Source organism: Oncorhynchus masou, chromosome 9 (assembly GCF_036934945.1).
Source record: "Oncorhynchus masou masou isolate Uvic2021 chromosome 9, UVic_Omas_1.1, whole genome shotgun sequence".
Taxonomy (NCBI): Eukaryota; Metazoa; Chordata; class Actinopteri; order Salmoniformes; family Salmonidae; genus Oncorhynchus; species Oncorhynchus masou.
Window position 1 is genome coordinate 64,847,805 of NC_088220.1, and position 18,737 is coordinate 64,866,541.

General features: G+C 42.1%; 1 protein-coding gene across 1 annotated transcript; it reads left to right on the top strand.

Moving 5' to 3' along the window:
• Nucleotides 1-29: 29 nt before the first annotated feature.
• Nucleotides 30-6,910, top strand: LOC135546475 (suppressor of cytokine signaling 5-like). The gene is made up of 2 exons (XM_064974918.1): nucleotides 30-103; nucleotides 2,204-6,910. Exon 2 carries the CDS (start codon nucleotides 2,376-2,378, stop codon nucleotides 4,005-4,007), a length of 1,632 nt encoding a protein of 543 aa, XP_064830990.1. The 5' UTR covers nucleotides 30-103; nucleotides 2,204-2,375; the 3' UTR covers nucleotides 4,008-6,910.
• Nucleotides 6,911-18,737: the final 11,827 nt, after the last annotated feature.

Below are 18,737 nucleotides of genomic sequence, written 5' to 3' on the forward strand. Positions count from 1 at the left end.
TTGAAAAGGATTTGTGCTTCCGGGTTGTGAACGTTTCAGTTTCCTGGTTTTAACATTACTAACTAGCTATCTTTTGGAGAGCAGCAAATAATACAGTTTTAAGGTAAGCAAATTGATCTAATCAAAATAACACATTTGCATTACAGTATAACAATACGGGCAAATAAGGAGAGACTTCACAAACATTCTTGTCGAATATTTGAGAGTGACAACCTTTTTTTCCTGTATTTTGCCTTCTCCGTTAGCTCAACAAGCAAACTTGTTTCCGTTACCATGAACTATTTGTTAGTTTTACCACATTTAAGTTGGTCTTTGTGACATCCTCAAAACGTTTTTATTATGAAACAAATGTTCGATATTGTTTTTTTCTGAGGTTAGCGTAAGCTAACGCGTCCTGCTAAGGGAAAGAGTGATGCCTGAAATGTTTCAGATAGATGCTAGGCTAATGCTACAAAGCCGTTTAGCTAGCTAACGTTAACTGGCTAGCCAGGGGCACCGCTTCAATCGCATCCAGCTATAAAAGAACGCGTATAACTCCCTTCCTTGATAACGGAGATATCTGCTATAGGGGTTCTCAAACTTTCTGGAGCTCGGGACCCCTTTTGTGATAGGTACTTTTTCCACCACTGTGAATTACCTAATTGTCATACTTGAGTAAAAGTAAAGATTACCTTAATAGAAAATTACTCAAATGAAAGTCACCTAGTAAAATACTACTTTCGAGTATAAGTCTAAAAGTATTTGGTTTTAAATATACTTAAGTATCAAAAGTGTAATTTCTCAAATATACTAAAGTATCAGAAGGAAAAGTATAAATAATTGCAATTTTTTTATATTTAGCAAACCAGACATCACCGTTTTATTTTGTATTTTATTTACGGTTAGCTAGGGGGGAACACCAGTCAGACATTTGCAAATTACGATGTGTATTTATATTATATTATTATATTATGTGTATTTGGTGAGTCTGCCAGATCAGAGGCAGTAGGGATGACGAGGGATTTCATCTTTAAGTGCATGACTTGGACCATTTCGCTGTCCTGCTAAGCATTCAAAATGTAGTTTATTTTGGATGTCAGCGAAAAAGTATATATATTTTTTAGGAATGTAGTGAAGTTTAAAGTTGTCAAGAATACAAATAGTAAAGTACAGATACCCCCAAAAACGACTTAAGTAAAAATACTTTTAAACTACAACTTAAGTACTTTATACCACTGCAAAATCATCAGGAACCCTCTCATAATCAGAACACAATTTAGTGAGAAAGTATAGGATACAAGGACTTTTACTATGACTTTGGCAGTGCATGGCCGGACGAACCAAGTCTCGGCCCCTAGGAAGGAAATGTTTTTGCAAAATTTTTGATTATTATAATTTTTCCCAGTTTCAAGCTCATTTTCTGCAATTCTACAACAACAAAAAATCATGAGGCAGAGAGCCTTTTTGTTGTGCAAGCTTTAAACCTCATCCTGCAATTCTACACAGTCTCATGGCAGTTACAAAGCTTGAATTACAGTGCATCTATGTTGAAACATTTTAAGGGAAATACAAGAAGTGTTGAGTTGAACAATGTATAAATGCTGGACTTCTGTGGATAATATCCCTGCGAGCCTCCCATGCCCATGTTGCCCAGAGTTAAGAACATGAATTATAGATTAAAGGAGCTATATGTATATCTACAGTAGTAGTGGAATGATAGTGTTAAACCATATTTTTTTTATTGGCCACACAAAATAGCATTCTTATGACGGACTCTCTCTTATTAAATTGACTGGAGCCAGCAAATCTCTTGTAAAATTGACTGGGGCTGATTTTGACACTTACCTTTTGATGGACCCCAGTCAATTTGACAAGGAGATTTGCTGGCCCCAGTCAGTTTGACAAGATACCATCTGTCTTTTGTTGACCAATAAAATCCATTTTTTATTTTGAGATCTGGCTGTGGATCCCCTGCTGGACCCCACTTTGAGAACCCCTGATCTACAAGATGGGTTCTTGACAATGACTGTTGTTTATTGACTGTACCAACTGTCTTTGCTGTCAGGGTGCAGCAACAAAAAATCTTATAAAAAGGTTTACATTGTTTATTCATTTTATTAATAAACAATATTGCTTATAGGCCGTAGTTTCTTTTTAATGTGTATATAATTGTTTGCTCCTAATTGCTGCAGCTAAGAGAAACTCTTTTTTGTTTATCTTGTAGCCCCAAGTGACTGACAGTGATGCATGGGACATTTTATTGACAGTCATTGGAAAGATTCTGAATGGGAGGGCTTGCTTCTGAGAACTGACTGCAGCCACAAATCACCAGTCACATTTTCCCTGCAGCTGACCCGACTGCAACTACCATTATTGCAGCCCGTAATTAACCTGACATGTCTCAACCGAAGGAGTCAGGCGATCGTGGGAAAGACAGGGAGCGGGGCGCCCGTCCCAAGGTGAGACAGAGCCGGTCTGAGGAGAGAAGAGATGCCGGTGGAAGAGGAAAGAAAAAAGGCCATACGTCCCGTGAGCAGCAAGCTGCGGAGCGGCCTGTCAGCGATGGGTTTGAGTATGGGGATCTGCTGACTGGTCTAGAGCCCAGGGACCGCTGCTCCTCCTCTCCCCTGAAAGAGGGCAGGAGATGGCAGGGCCAGGAGGGGGTCACTTCACTCAGCCAGGACAGGGGGACAGCCAGGCTGGCACAGGGGACACTTGAGCCACCAGCCAGTGAGGCTGAGGGCAGGGGGGCAGGTGGCAGTCGCACACTCCGCCAAAAGATTCAGGATGCCATGGGGCAGTGTTTCCCCATAAAGACCAACACTCCATTGTCCAGTTCCACTCAGCAGGTCTTCATGCCACAAGCTGCAGCTGCTGCCTCCTCACGCCGCAAGATCCACCTTAGTGAACTCATGTTGGACGACTGTCCCTTCGCTGCAGGCACCGAGCTGGCTCAGAAGTGGTACCTCATCAAGCAGCACACAGCCCCCATCTCCACACCTCCTATAGTGGACACCTTGGTGGTCAGCACTAGTGCCTCTGCCTCAAACATGGCCGCCGTGGTGGAGGATGTGGATGACCGGTTACGAGAGCGCAGGCGCATCAGCATTGAGCAAGGCGTAGAGCCACCTCCCAACGCAGAGATCCACACGTTTGAGGTGACGGCCCAGATCAACCCGCTGTACAAGCTGGGGCCCAAACTGGCCCATGGTATGAATGAGCTTGCAGGGGACGACAGGGCGACCATTCACCAGCAACAGCAGCTGCTTCTCCAGAGGCAGCAGCAGCACCAGCTCCTGCTGCAGAGCTGTCTGGACACTCTGGATGAGGCAGTGGCTGTGGCTGCCTCCTCTTCTGCCTCTGCATCTGCCTTGGTCCCTGTCTGTGAGGCTGCTTCTGTCCCTGACCCCGTGGATGACCCTCAGGTCACAGCCAGCGTCCAGCCAACCAGAGCTGCCGTCCCCCAGGCTGAGGGTCCCCCTACTCAGGACGGCTATCGCATCCACACCCAGATCGACTACATCCACTGTCTGGTGCCTGACCTGTTGCAGATCACTAACCTACCCTGCTACTGGGGTGTGATGGACCGCTATGAGGCCGAGACTCTGCTGGAGAACAAACCAGAGGGCACCTTCCTCCTCCGCGACTCAGCCCAGGAAGACTACCTCTTCTCCGTCAGCTTCCGCCGCTATGGCCGCTCGCTGCACGCCCGCATCGAGCAGTGGAACCACAACTTCAGCTTCGACGTGCACGACCCAAGTGTGTTCCACGCGCCCACCGTCACGGGGCTGCTGGAGCACTACAAGGACCCCAACTCCTGCATGTTCTTCGAGCCTCTGCTGTCCAACCCCATCCACCGCACCCTGCCCTTCAGCCTGCAGCACGTGTGCAGGGCGGTGATCAGCAGCCGCACCACCTACGACGGCATCAACGTGCTGCCCATCCCCAACACCCTGAAGAAACACCTGAAGGAGTACCATTACAAGCAGAGGGTGAGGGTACGGAGGATGGACACCTGGTGGGAATAACAAAGACCTTCTGGTGGAAGTGAACCACAACTAGGCTACTAACTAAACACTCAATGGAGGCGGGCCTCGCTCAGTGGACAACCAGTTGACTCACTCCATTTTTTAAAAATGAACATATACTTACCTACTGCATTCACTGTATACCTAGCTACCTGTTTTATTTATTATTTTCCGTATATGACGTCTTACACTTGTCTCAAACTCTGGATATAATGTTAATTCAATTACGATGCACATACACATTTTTCTTTACTCACAAACTTCAGAAGTATGGTAATGATGCACCATGTGTGAGGGGATGTATCAATTATTTGGGTTGATGTGAACAGAATCCAGGCTGGTTTGGTGGATGAGTTATGGAGCACATACAGGTTTAATAATGGGTCAGTTAATTACCATTGCCAAATGTAGGCTACTGGAAACTAACAGATGTGACTGTATATGAATGACAACCTGCTGGAAAACTGCTGAGGACCTGACTGGTGGTATAAACCATTTGCAAATACATTTAAAAAAATATTTTGTGTCATTCCTTTTGTATGCAAAAGAAAGGTACTTAAATGAATTTGACTTGTCCTAATAACCTTGAATAATCCAATACTTTCCTATATAGCTAATAGTTTTCAGACAAACTAAAACTATGGGGTGTAAGGCAGGTAAATGTCTTGAGTTTCTATCCATGTGAGATGATGTTACTACCTTTCAAATTAGAGAACATTGAAGCCATTGCTGAATGCTTAACACAAAATTAATCAAATTGAATAAGAGTTTAAACTATTTCTCAGTGTCAGAGAAAACCGTGATAATAGAACAGTGTTGTGTTAGTGCTGAGAACTACATGAAGCAGCACCTGCTGAGAATAGCTCCATCTCCTCTGTGAAGTTTGGAAGTGCTTTGGTCTATTGATCTTCTTAGCCTACCACTGAGCCTGTGTTGGAATCAGAGGAATGATGATGCACGCACATATAAGCTACCTTTACGTTTTCATCATTGAGTCATTGTGCCTTGTGCTTGGAGGCTGTTGGTGTAGCCTGGTCCGATATAGACATTCCAGCATGATGGTAATTTTAGAATGGCCTCCATTTTGTATATCGATGTTATCTAAATATCATGTTAGCGTACTGGCTATATCAAAACGGAGGATTGTAGCAACAATGAGCTTTTAAAAAATAAATCTGACTTTTTAGTACCATGTCCTCACATGACATGAACATTTACCAAGCTGTTGAATTTATGCCATCTCTCTGTTGATGATATTTGGGCCTGGAAGGCTGATGAAATTATACAGATATTAGCACATTTACACATACCTCCGGCTGGGACTAAAAGCCGATCTGGAAGAATTCAGATAAGCAGACCTTTAAAAGTGACAGACAGGAAATTGTATTTGCATTCGGGAAAGTATTCAGACCCCTTGCCCTTTTCCACATTTTGTTATGTTACAGCCTCATTCTAAAATGTATTAAAATAAGGAGTACCATTTTTAATCCTCAATCTACACACAATACCCCACAAAGGCAAAGCGAAAACAGGTTTTTAGACGTTTTTGAAAATGTATTAAAAATAGAAATACCTTGTTTACATAATTATTCAGACCCTTTGCTATGATACTCAAAATTGAGCTCAGTTGCATCCTGTTTCCATTGATCATCCTTGAGATGTTTTTACAACTTGGAGTCCACCTGTGGTAAATTCAATTGATTGGACATGATTTGGAAAGGCACACACCTGTCTATATAAGGTCCCACAGTTGACAGTGCATTTCAGAGCATAAACCAAGCCATGAGGTCAAAGGAATTGTCTGTAGAGCTCTGAGACCGGATTGTGTCGAGGCACAGATCTGGGGAAGGGTACCAAAAAGTGTCAGCAGCATTGAAGGTCCCCAAGAATACAGTGGCCTCCATCATTCTTAAATGTAAGAAGTTTGGAACCACCAAGACTCTACCTAGAGCCAGCCGCCCGGCCAAACTGAGCAATCGGGGGAGAAGGGCCTTGAGTGTGACTCCAAATCCAGACCTCCATGGGTTGATAAATTTGATTTCCATTGATAATTTTTGTGTGATTTTGTTGTCAGCACATTCAACTATGTCATGAAGAAAGTATTCATTAAGGATATTTCATTCATTCAGATCTAGGATGTTATTTTAGTGTTCCCTTTATTTTTTTGAACAGTATATATATATATATATATATATATATATTATTATTTAAAAATATATATTAAAAACGTTTTTTGCTTTGTGACTATGGGTTATTGTGTGTAGATTAATGAGGGAAAAAAAAACAATTTAATTTTAGAATAAGGCCGTAACGTTACAAAATATGGAAAAAGTCAAGGGGTCGGAATACTTTCCGAATGCACTGTATGTAAATAAGAACAATCCCTTTAGTAAATTAAAGAAATTAATTCCTTCGGAAATGTTCCCAATCAAGACTTCGAGGGCAAACAACATTTCATGCAAGGACTTTCATTTGACTGGTTATCGGGGACCCATTCAAGGATTAATTGCATAATTTACCGATGCAGTGGAGTGATTGACTGCTTTGTGTGAACAGCATTTCATATTCATGGCGACACACAAAGAGAGGCCTCTTTGCTAATTTGTGTGTGCAGTGTGCAATAATCACAGTGGACAGCCGTCCTAATATTAATGAGTGAGCATGGAGAATGGATCAGTACTGTCTGCAGCCATCTTAGCAATCTTCATTGTGGTATGTCTTTCGATGGTTGAATCGATTCACTGGAGAGTCTTTATTTTATTATGCTATTGTTTGTATTTAACCTTTTATCCACTAAGGAGGATGTCACCATTGTTACGAACTGGCTCGTAGCCCGTAACAAAGAGGAAGACAACGCGGAGATAAAGAAATAACATTAAATAAAGTAAACTATATACAAATAATGGGGTGTGTAGTCAGTAGTGTAAGTGAGTGGATGTGTGCATAGATGGTGATAATGAGGGGTGTTGAGAGGTACCAAAATAAACTAAACACAAAGAAGCCCCAAATTGCGACAACCAAAAACAACAGTGTCTATGTGGAGTGTCTTTAATGTATGGGGAAAGGTGTATTTATCCCCTGGACACACCTGAGCCCAGGTGTGTCTTATTTTGCTGACGACCCTCCTTGCTCTGCCCACCGACATCCTATTAAGGAAAACAAGAGCCAGGACAAAGAGTTCATCAGACAGAGTGGGAGGGTCATCACACCATACTATAAGAGCAGTTCCATGGCAGCACTCAAACTGCACAGTATCAGCGAGTCATCCCACTGGGCACGAACGTTGCCAGGCTAGAGATTCCCCCAGCTTCATATGCATACATTAAACTCATTCAACTGTAGATTATTTTCTTGAGTTCTCTCTGTAGCTCTCCTCTTTAGAATTGATCATGGTTGGCTCTAGGGGGGTGCGGGGTTAGGCATTGCCCACCCAATGGATTATGCCTGAGTTATGTTAAACATTTAAAATTGCAGTAAGCAAGCTTTGAACATCCAAAATATTTCTGACTGCCCACCAAGGCATAATCTTAGAACTGGCCCAGGAGTTAATGTCTAAGTCCTGTATCTCTTACTATCCTGGCCCTGCCTCTGACTTGTTCAATTTTCCACCAACTGCTTTTATGATATGTGATTGTATCAATCAGTTTGCACAGTGGGAACTACAATAACACATGTTATTAGGGAGGGATGATTGCATACTGTGCTGCTGTGAAGAAGAGCACAGCTTTCCATTGGCAAAACTATCTTGTTTGGCTGATTACCAACTATGTTTGTGTATAGTAAAAGCATTTTTTAAATTCAGATATCTGTCCAAACGACCTTAATTGGATTTAGAGTGATGTACAAAGAGTGCTGTTCTGGCTGATTAGGTTTAGGTGTTGTTGTGGGAAACTGGGAATACTTTTATTGAGTGTCCCTTTATCAGCAAGCCTTTCAGACACGGTAAGACTTGCCCTTGTACCCAAAATTCACTAGACGTGAACTCAATGGTTTCAAATGAGTGAGGAAAGTAACACTGTTTTTGGTTTCTGACTGGGTCTAAAATTAGTCACCATACTATATGTTCAGCTTCAGTCTAATTAGAATCATCCCATCTGCCATCAACACCTACGATTGCAATCTCTCATGTTCTTTCCCTTTTACACACCATTCTCAGTAAAACCTACAGAGCAGAGGAGCAGTATTAATGCTGCTGTACAGCCAGGAATGCAGTAGGTGGCTCTAAAGAGCTTCAGCAGACTGTGTGTGTGTGTGTGTGTGTGTGTGCAGTAGGCGGAGGGTGGTTGGGGGTGGGGGGAGTGTGACTGCTGCCAGCGCCCTGGCTCTCATCATGCAGGCATTACAGGCGGCGGGGGAGAGGGAGGACTTTACTGTGCCTGGATCATCTTGCCCAGAGGGACACCAGGCACAAGCAAGGTAGAAAGCTGATTGGCCACACATACTTGGTTTGTTTGTATCTGTTGGGTTCTCTTCTTCCATTGAGGGAGAATATTTTTCCTCTGAGCCTAATCTGTAGAAAAAAAAAAATCAGGGGTGTGGAGAATAAGCTTGGAATGTTCACAACACCCGAAGACAATACGTTCCCAAATAATCTGTGGTTTATAATCCTAAAGAACAGTGAAATGGCTCAACTTTGGGGAAACCGACATCTCTTTTGAGAGGGAGATGTAGACGGGTGGGGAATCAGTCTCGCAGGGGTGGTAATGATGTCTGTGTCTGTATGTATTGAGTACTGAGCAGGAATATAATCATGAGAATCATCCACTCTGTATCTAGGATATGAATTCAGAGGAGGGTGTATCCAATTGATTCCAGATTCATGCAGGATGGATAAGGCTTGACAAGATAGATTCCTCCGGTCCAACCAGGGAGAAGGAAAACATTTCACAGAGCAAGCAGGAGTTGTGCTGGCAGAGAAAATTCTGCAGCTGACAAGTTCTTTTACTAATGTTACTAAATTAGTGCCACAGGAGGCTGGTGGCACCTTAATTGGGGAGGACGGGGTCATAGTAATGTCTGGAACGGAATCAATGGTATGTTATTTAACACGGCAAAAACTTAGTTTCCATATGTTTGATACCATTCCATTCCAGCCATTATTATGAGCCATCCTCCCCTCAGCAGCCTCCTGTGAGAGAATCCCACTGAAGTTCAGCCTTGAGCATGGATTGCATTATGAATCAAAGCTACAGAACTGTTTCATCGATTTTTTTCCTTTCACCAAATTAACACATTTGCGTCATTATAGCAGTACTTCTCATAACAGTCTTGAAATATTGCCGAATTGGGTAACTTTTATTCCCTGCAAACAACCTTTGGTGAACATATTGAATATCACTATCAGTGATAAACTTAGTAGCCTACTGTAGATAATCTGCTATATTTAATAACGTAGTATTTGAGCACAGATTATATTTTGTGATCCAATATATTCTTGTTTGCTAAGGGCTTTTTGTACAGTGCCTTCGAAAGTATTCAGACCCCTTGATCTTTTCCACATTTTGTTACGTTACAGCCTTATTCTAAAATTGATTAAATAAAAAAATATCAATCTACACATAATACCCCAGAATGACAAAGCGAAACAAGTTTATTTTTTTATTTTTTACAAATGTATTAAAAACGAAAAACAGAAATATAAGTATTCAGACCCTTTGCTATGAGATTTGAAATAGAGCTCAGGTGCATCCTGTTTCCATTGATCATCCTTGAGATGTTTCTACAACTTGATTGGAGTCCACCTGTGGTAAATTCAATTGATTGGACTTGATATAGAAAGACTCACACCGGTCTATATATGGTCCCATAGTTGACAGTGCATGTCAGAGCAACAACCAAGCCATGAGGTTGAAGGAATTGTCCGTAGAGCTCCGAGACAGGATTGTGTCGAGGCACAGATCTGGGGAAAGGTACCAACAAATGTCTGCAGCATTAAAAGGTCCCCAAGAACACAGTGGCCTCCATTATTCTTAAATGTAAGAAGTTGGGAACCACCAAAACTCTTCCTAGAGCTGGCTGCCTGGCCAAACTGAGCAATCGGGGGAGAAGGGCCTTGTTCAGGGAGGTGACCAAGAACCCGATGGTCACTCTGACAGAGCTCTAGAGTTAACCTGTGGATATGGGAGAACCTTCCAGAAGGACAACCATCTCTGTAGCACTCCACAATACAGGCCTTTATAGTAGAGTGGCCAGATGGAAATCACGCCTCAGTAAAAGGCACTTGACAGCCCGCTTTGGAGTTTGCCAAAAGGCACCAAAAGTACTCTGACCACAAAAAACAAGATTCTCTGGTCTGATGAAACAAAGATCAAAGTCTTTGGCCTGAATGCAAAGCATCACGTCTGGAGGAACCTGGGACCATCCCTAAACTGAAACACGGTGGTGGCAGCATCATGCTGTGGGGATTTCTTTCAGGGACTGGGAGACTAGTCAGAATCGAAAGATGCAAAGATGAACGGAGCAAAGTACAGAAAGATACTTGATGAAAACCTGCTCCAGAGCGTTAAAGACCTTAGATTGGGGCGAAGGTTCACCTTCCAACAGGACAACAACGCTAAGTACACAGCCAAGACAAATCAAATTTCAAATCAAATGTATTTATATAGCCCTTCTTACATCAGTTGATATATCAAAGTGCTGTACAGAAACCCAGCCTAAAACCCCAAACAGCAAGCAATTGCAGGTGTCGGAGCACAGAGTGGCTTCAGCACAGGTCTCTGAATGTCCTTGAGTGGCCCAGCCAGAGGCTGGACTTGAACCCGATCGAACATCTCTGGAGATTGAAAATAGCTGTGCAGCGACGCTCCCCTTCCAACCTGACAGAGCTTGAGAGGATCTGCAGAGAAGAATTGGAGAAACTCCCCAAATACAGATGAGCCAAGCTTGTAGCATCATACCCAAGAATACTTGATGCTGTAATTGCTGCCAAAGGTGCTTCAACAAAAATATAAATCAGCAAAATGAGTTTTTTTAAACAGTTTTTGCTTTGTCATTATGGGGTATTGTGTGTAGTTTGGTACTGTATGTCCTTGCACCACAAAGAAAAAGTACATTGTATTTACAATACATTTACAGTGTGCATGGCTTCTTCTTTGAACTTCTGTTTTCCTTGTGGCATACTGTATCTTCACGGCAGAGTTTCCTGCCTGTCTCATAACCCCTCCCTCTCTCCTGCAGTGACAATTCCTTGATGCCACAATGGGAGGCGTGTACAAGGAATGCTAGCTACCACAGAGCCAGCGGATGGCGGACACATTTGATGGAAAAGCATAGCAAAGAAAGCCGGACACAGCCTAGAAATGCATTTGCCACGAAGGAAATGTGTATGTGAGAGCCGAGGACTCCTAGCAGTGTTATTATTTTTCTTTGACTGTTGAGTTTTTTTGTAGGGATTTATCAATTCATATTTGTATGTTAAATGTTATGTAATATAGCATGTAATGTGTGGATTATTACAGTATCTTGAGGAAGTAATTTCAATATGCTAATTAATAATGCTGTGATATGGTACTTAAAAAAAAGTGCAGCTCAATCTCCAGAACTAATTAGGAAGCGCCAACTATACTGAACAAAAATATCAATGCAACATGCAACAATTTCTAAGATTTTACTGAGTTACAGTTCATATTAGAAAATCAGTCAATTGAAATAAATTCATTAGGCCCTAATCTATGGATTTAACATGACTGGGCAGGGGCGCAGCAGAAGGGTGGGCCTGGGAGGGCATAGGCCCACTGACTTGGGAGCCAGGCCGACCAACTGATGAGCCAGTCCCAGCCAATCAGAATGATATTTTTCCCCACAAAAGGGGTTAATTACAGACAGAAATACTCCTCCGCACCTTGCCCCCCAATCCCGCAGGTGAAGAAGCCGGATGTGGAGGTCCTGGGCTGCGGTTGTGAGGCTGGTTGGACATACTGCCAAATTCTCTAAAATGACGTTGGAGGCGACTTATTGTAGAGAAATTAACATTAAATTATCTGGCAACAGCTGTAGTGGACGTTCCTGCAGTCAGCATGCCAATTGCACACTCTCTCAAAACATAACTCATCTGTGGCATTGTGTTGTGTGATAAAACTGCATATTTTAGAGTGGCGTTTTATTGCCCCCAGCACAAGGTGCACCTGTGTAATGATCATGCTTCTTGATATGCCACACCTGCCAGGTGGATGGAGTATCTTGACAAAGGATAAAATGTTCACTAACAGGAATGTAAACAAATTTGTGCACAAAATCTGAGAGAAATAGGCTTTTTGTGAGTATGGACAATTTTCTACGGTCTTTTATTTCAGCTCATGAAATATGGCAACAACACTTTGCGTTTATATTTTTGTTCAGTGTACTTGGCTCTTCTTGATGAATAGGTAAAAAATCAACTATGTAAACTACAAAAGCTCTTTGATTGACCTGGATATAGAGAACACATTTTGTTTGTTTTATTCTATTCTAAAAGTGAAAAGTATGAGCCACATAAACGTGATCAATCTTCTTTCTTCTACATTCTTCCCTCTTATAACAAATCAAAATATCTATATGGTCCAACTTACTGTTGATCCATTATTTGTGGGTCAATAGTTCAAAATGCATCTACAGTATCCCCAAACTACAGTACTGTACACTGAGCTTACAAAACATAAGGAACACCTGCTCTTTCCATGACATAGACTGACCAGGTGAAAGCTATGATCCCTTATTGATGTCACCTGTTAAATCCACTTCAAATCAGTGTAGATGAATGAGAGGAGACAAGGCTTACAAATCCTTCTGTAACTTAAGACAATTATGACAGATTGTATGTGTGCCATTCAGATGAATGGGCAAAACAAAATATTTAAGTGCCTTTGAACAGGGTATGGCAGTAGGTGTCAGGTGCACCGGTTTGAGTGTGTCAAGAATTGCAACGCTGCTAGGTTTTCGCGCTCAACATTTTCCTGTGTGTATCAAGAATGGTCCACAACCAAAAGGACATCCAGCCAACTTGACACAACTGTGGGAAGTATTGGAGTCAACATGGGCCAGCATCCCTGTGGAACGCTTTCGACACCGAGTAGAGTCCATGCCCCGACGAACTGAGGCTGTTCTGAGGACAAAATGGGGTGTAACTCAATATTAGGAGGGTGTTCCTAATGTTTTGTACACTCAATGTATATCAGACACTTGGTGTCATTTTAAACTATAGCTTTAATTAATGATCTTATTTCTATACAAATGTCATGATGATGTGACTCACAGAGCAATTCATACACATTTGCACTGACAATATGCCATTACACTGTCCGCTGACTGACTTGTGACATGATGTAGGAATTAAGGTACAATTTAATTTAGATGGAAAGGGAGAGGGTCTGTCAAATGGACATGTTGAACTTTGAATATGTGTTCAACAGTGGAAGCCACTGTCTCCACAGAAACACCGGATGAGGGGCTTGTAGCTTTGGTCACTTTCAGTATTATTAATGATTTGGTTGTCGGTGCTGCACCAAGCAGCTGCAATCAGGAGCACTGCTCTCTCACGCTCTTTCTCAATAATTAGAAACAGGGTGGATGGAGGGAAGAGGATGCATTTAACCTTCATGTCTCCTTAGTGAATTTCCACCTCTTCCAATTGTCCTGCTCGGTTACTGTCAGCATCCTGTTTTTGGTGCAAACTACTGTAATCCAGATGTTCATGAATCTATCTATCTATCTATCTATCTATCTATCTATCTATATATATATATATATATATATATATATATATATATATATATATATATATATACATACACACATACAAAATCAGGCACACAGCCATGCAATCTCCATTGACAAACATTAGCAGTAGAATGGCCTTACTGAAGAGCTCCGTGACTTTCAATGTGGCAACGTCATAGGATGCCACTTTTCCAACAAGTCAGTTCGTAAAATTTCTGCCCTGCTAGAGCTGCTCCGGTCAACTGTAAGTACTGTATTTGTGAAGTAAAAACGTCTAGGTAGGCCATACAAGCTCACAGAACGTGACTGCCGACTGCTGAAGCACATAGCGTGTAAAAATCATCTGTCCTTGGTTGAAACACTCACTACAGAGTTCCAAACTGCCGCACACAAGCCTAAGATCACCATGCGCAATGGTGTAAAGTTGGCCACCATTGGACTCAGAATCAGTGGAAATGCGTTTTCTGGCAGTCCAACGTACGAGTCTGGGTTTGACGGATGCCAGGAAAACACCACCTACCTCAATGCATAGTGCCAACTGTAAAGTCTGGTGGAGGACGAATAATGGTCTGGGGCTGTTTTTCATGGTTCTGACTAGGCCCCTTAGTTCCAGTGAAGGGAAATCTTAACGCTACAGCACACAATGACATTCTATGCGATTATTGTTACGGATTATGAGTGAGGAGGTGTGGAGTCAGGCACAGAGAGCAAAAGATGTGGGAAAAAACACGCTTTAATGTCCCAGAAAAATGACAAACAAAAGTAGGAAAACAAATGATCAGAAATAAACGGACAGCGCGAAACCCAAAATACAAACAAAATACACTCAAACATAGAACAGACGAACAAGCCCGCACGAAACAGAAGCGGGCTGAACAAACTATTTATAACCCTACCCTAACAACCAAACAAGAAACCGGTGATACCAATCAGATAAAACCAAAGGAACACAGAACAACGGATCGGTGATAGCTAGTAGACCGGCGACGACGACCGCCACCCGAACAAGAAGGGGAGTCACCTTCGGTAATATTCGTGACAATTATGTGATTCCAACTTTGTGGCAATAGTTTGGGGAAGGCCCTTTCCGCATGACAATGGCCCCTTACACAAAGCGAGGCCCATACATAAATGGTTTGTTGAGATCGGTGTGGAAGAACTTGACTGGCCTGCACAGAGCCCTGACCTCAACCCCATCGAACACCTTTGGGATGAATTGGAACACCGACTGTAAGACCGGCCTAATCGCCCAACATCAGTGTCCGACCTCACTAATGCTCTAGTGGCAGAATGGAAGCAAGTACCCGCAGCAATGTTCCCACATCTAGTGGAAAGCCTTCTCAGAAGAATGGAGGCTGTTAGAGCAACAAAGGGGGAACCAACTCCATATTAATATTCAAATGAGATGTTTAACAAGCAGTTGTCCACATACCTTTGGTCATGTAGTGTTTTTGTTGCCCTTTTCTGTTGTCACTTGTGTTTCAAATGACCAGTGCAGTAAATGTTGTAACAGCAATGGTTTTTATTTCATTGGAAAAGTATAGTGATAAACGTTGGCTCCGATTGTGACATTTCAGTGCTCCTTCTTTTGGCATTTAAAGCACAGACACCTTGGAATTCTGCAGGCAAGCTATTTTTACTTTTTGTAAATTGTTCTCTGCTTAGGAAGGTAGAATGAGAAATATTTCACAGGTAGGGATTTGGGGACTTATTTCTCAAAAAGGTGCTTATCAACAAAATAGACAGAATCCTGAAATGGTGAGTGTAGGATTAGGAGTTGTGAGGACATGCTTTGCTCTGCATCCATAGCTCATTTTGCATTCCAACCAGGATGCTTGGCTTTCCAACTGCCAGACTAGAGGGATCCCAAATTCCTGTCAGAAAAGCACAGGAAGCTGTGACCTCCTTTGAAAAGGCTATGAATCAACCTGTTATCTTCAGCACTTCACCAAGAGAAACTCTAATTTGTACATATCAGAGTCCAGTCATGACTGGGTAAATGAACTGTGCAGGGGATTATTCACACCACAATGATAGTCAGCCCACAGTTTGAATCTGGGGATCAAATTGGTATGGCTTTTGGTTGGTGCGTTACACCATTTCTGTAATGCACCAACACCAACTTAAAAAATGGTTACTTTTGTAGAGTGAGAGTGAGTAAGAAATACAGTGTGAGAGAGAGAGGTCTATTGAATTATATTCCTTCAGCACTGCAAGAGCAGACTTAGGTAATGAAGCAGGCACAGCCATTAGCATGCCCTGTGCGTGTCTATTCAAATGAACTCTTGGCCTTGCCACTGCGACTCAAAACAACCAGCCCTTCAAGTCCACTGATTAAATGCAGCGCATCCCAACACTGGCTGATTTCCCGCTTATTACCAGTGAAAGCTCAGGCAACCCAAGACAAATTCCTGGTCTAAAATTCAGTCTTGGGTTGCCCATTCAAAGTGTACAATATATCCTATCAGCAGCATTTGTTCATAAATTATTTTCAATTAAATGGAAAATATTGGAAAGCCATTGCAAATTAAATGTGCTCACTGCAGTTTTCAGGGCAGGAAGGGGAAGTGATTCCCTATATTCATGTTTATAGTTCTGAGCAAACTGGTAAAAATATCACTGTGGAACTAAAACCTTCACTGTTCACTTTTGCAAGAAACTTACAGTTTAAGTCGGAAGTTTATTTACACTTCGGTTGGAGTAATTAAAACTCGTTTCTCAACCACTCCACAAATTTCTTGTTAAACTATAGTTTGGCAAGTCAGTTAGGACATCTACTTTGTGCATGACACAACTAATTTTTCCAACAATTGTTTACAGACAGATTATTTCACTTATAATTCACTGTATCACAATTCCAGTGGGTCAGAAGTTTACATACACTGTGCCATAAGTTGACTGTGCCTTTTAAACAGCTTGGAAAATTGATATCATGGCTTTAGAAGCTTCTGTTAGGCTAATTGACATTGTTTGAGTCAAATTGGAGGTGTACCTGTGGATGTATTTCAAGGCCAACCTTCAAACTCAGTGCCTCTTTGCTTGACATCATGGGAAAATCTAAAGAAATCAGCCAAGACCTCAGAAGAAAAACTGTAGACCTCCATAAGACTGGTTCATCTGTGGGAACAATTTCCAAACGCCTGAAGTGTCACATCCTGTTCATAGAAAGCCTGTATTTTCTATGGTAAAGTACGTCAGGGCGTGACTAGTTGTTTTAGTCTAGTTTTTTATTTCCAATTAGAGGCAGCTGGTAATTGTTGTCTCTAAAGAGACGCATTCTGTCTCCTAGAGATGAACATACCTTGGTGCAAAAAGTGCAAATCAATCCCAGAACAACAGCAAAGGACCTTGTGAAGATGCTGGAGGATACAGGTACAAAAGTATCTATATCCATAGTAAAACAAGTCCTATATCGACCTAACCTGAAAGGCCGCTGAGCAAGGAAGAAGCCACTGCTCCAAAACCGCCATAAAAAAGCCAGACTACGGTTTGCAACTGCACGTCGGTCCCTCTCCTAATTCGGGCGGTATTCGGCAGTCAACGTTACCGATCTTCTAGCCATCGCCGCTCCACCTTTCATTTTCCATTTGTTTTGTCTCGTTTTCCCGCACACCTGGTTCACATTTCCTCATCAGACTGAATGTATATTACCCTTTGTTTCCCCCATGTCTGTGTGTGGAATTGTTCTTTGTGTAGGGTGTTACGCTACAGGCTGGCTTGCACTAGGTTTGTTTGTTTTGCTTAATCCGGTTCATGTTGCCGTGGTTGTGCTTTGTGCTGCCTCGCCTGTGCCTTTGGGCCATGGTGTATATTAAAGTTCTCCTGTTATCACCCATCTCTGCTCCCCTGCACCTGACTTCCCAGCAACATGGGGACAAAGATCATACTTTTTGGAGAAATGTCCTCTGGTCTGATGAAACAAAATAGAACTGTTTGGCCATAATGACAATCGTTATGTTTGGAGGAAAAAGGTGGAGGCTTCCAAGCCGAAGAACACAATCCCAACCATGAAGCACGGGGGTGGCAGCATCATGTTGTAGGGGTGCTTTGCTGCATGAGGGACTGGTGCATTTCACAAAAAGATGGCATCATGAGGAAGGAAAATTATGTGGATATATTGAATTAAAATCTCAAGACATCAGTCAGGAAGTTAAAGCTTGGTCGCAAATGGGTCTTCCAAATGGACAATGACCCCAAGCATACTTCCAAAGTTGTGGCAAAATGGCTTAAGGACAACAAAGTCAAGGTATTGGAGTGGCAATCACAAAGCCCTGACCTCAATCCTATAGAAAATTTGTGGGCAGAACCGAAAAAGCGTGTGCGAGCAAGGAGGCCTACAAACCTGACTCAGTTACACCAGCTCTGTCAGGAGGAATGGGCCAAAATTCACCCAACTTGTTGTGGGAAGCTTGTGGAAGGCTACCCGAAACGTTTGACCCAAGTTAAAACAATTTAAAGTCAATGCTACCAAATACTAATTGAGTGTATGTAAACTTCTGACCCACTGGGAATGTGATGAAAGAAATAAAATCTACTATTATTCTGACATTTCACATTCTTAAAATAAAGTGGTGATCCTGACTGACCTAAGACAGGGAATTTTTACTAGGATTAAATGTCAGGAATTGTGAAAAACTGAGTTTAAATGTATTTGGCTAAAGTGTATGTAAACATCCGACTTCAACTGTATGCTTAGCTTTGTCCATTTCGTCATGCACATTAGATTCAGCTGTTTGAATCCAACGGTCATTTGTTCACTGGACAGCTCTTTAACTTCAAATGCATATACTGCAGTTAATGTTTTCGATAATAGAATGCTTTTAGGATTATAATGTGATGAACTTTTTAGATCAGTTATTGAAGGCTTATGAATGTTTAGGGCAGATCATTGTGCTATTGTGCTGCTGGGGATGGAGCAGTTACTTTAGTGAAGACCTAGATGGATTTATTGGTATTGCATTGTGGCATTAATCCCCTAGTCCCATTATGCAGCTCGGAGAGTGTGAGAGAGAGAGCTTTCATTAATACAAAGGATTT

Coding starts and splice junctions, on each gene's coding strand:
- LOC135546475 (XM_064974918.1), top strand. CDS start 2,376: ATGTCTCAACCGAAGGAGTCAGGCGATCGTGGGAAAGACAGGGAGCGG.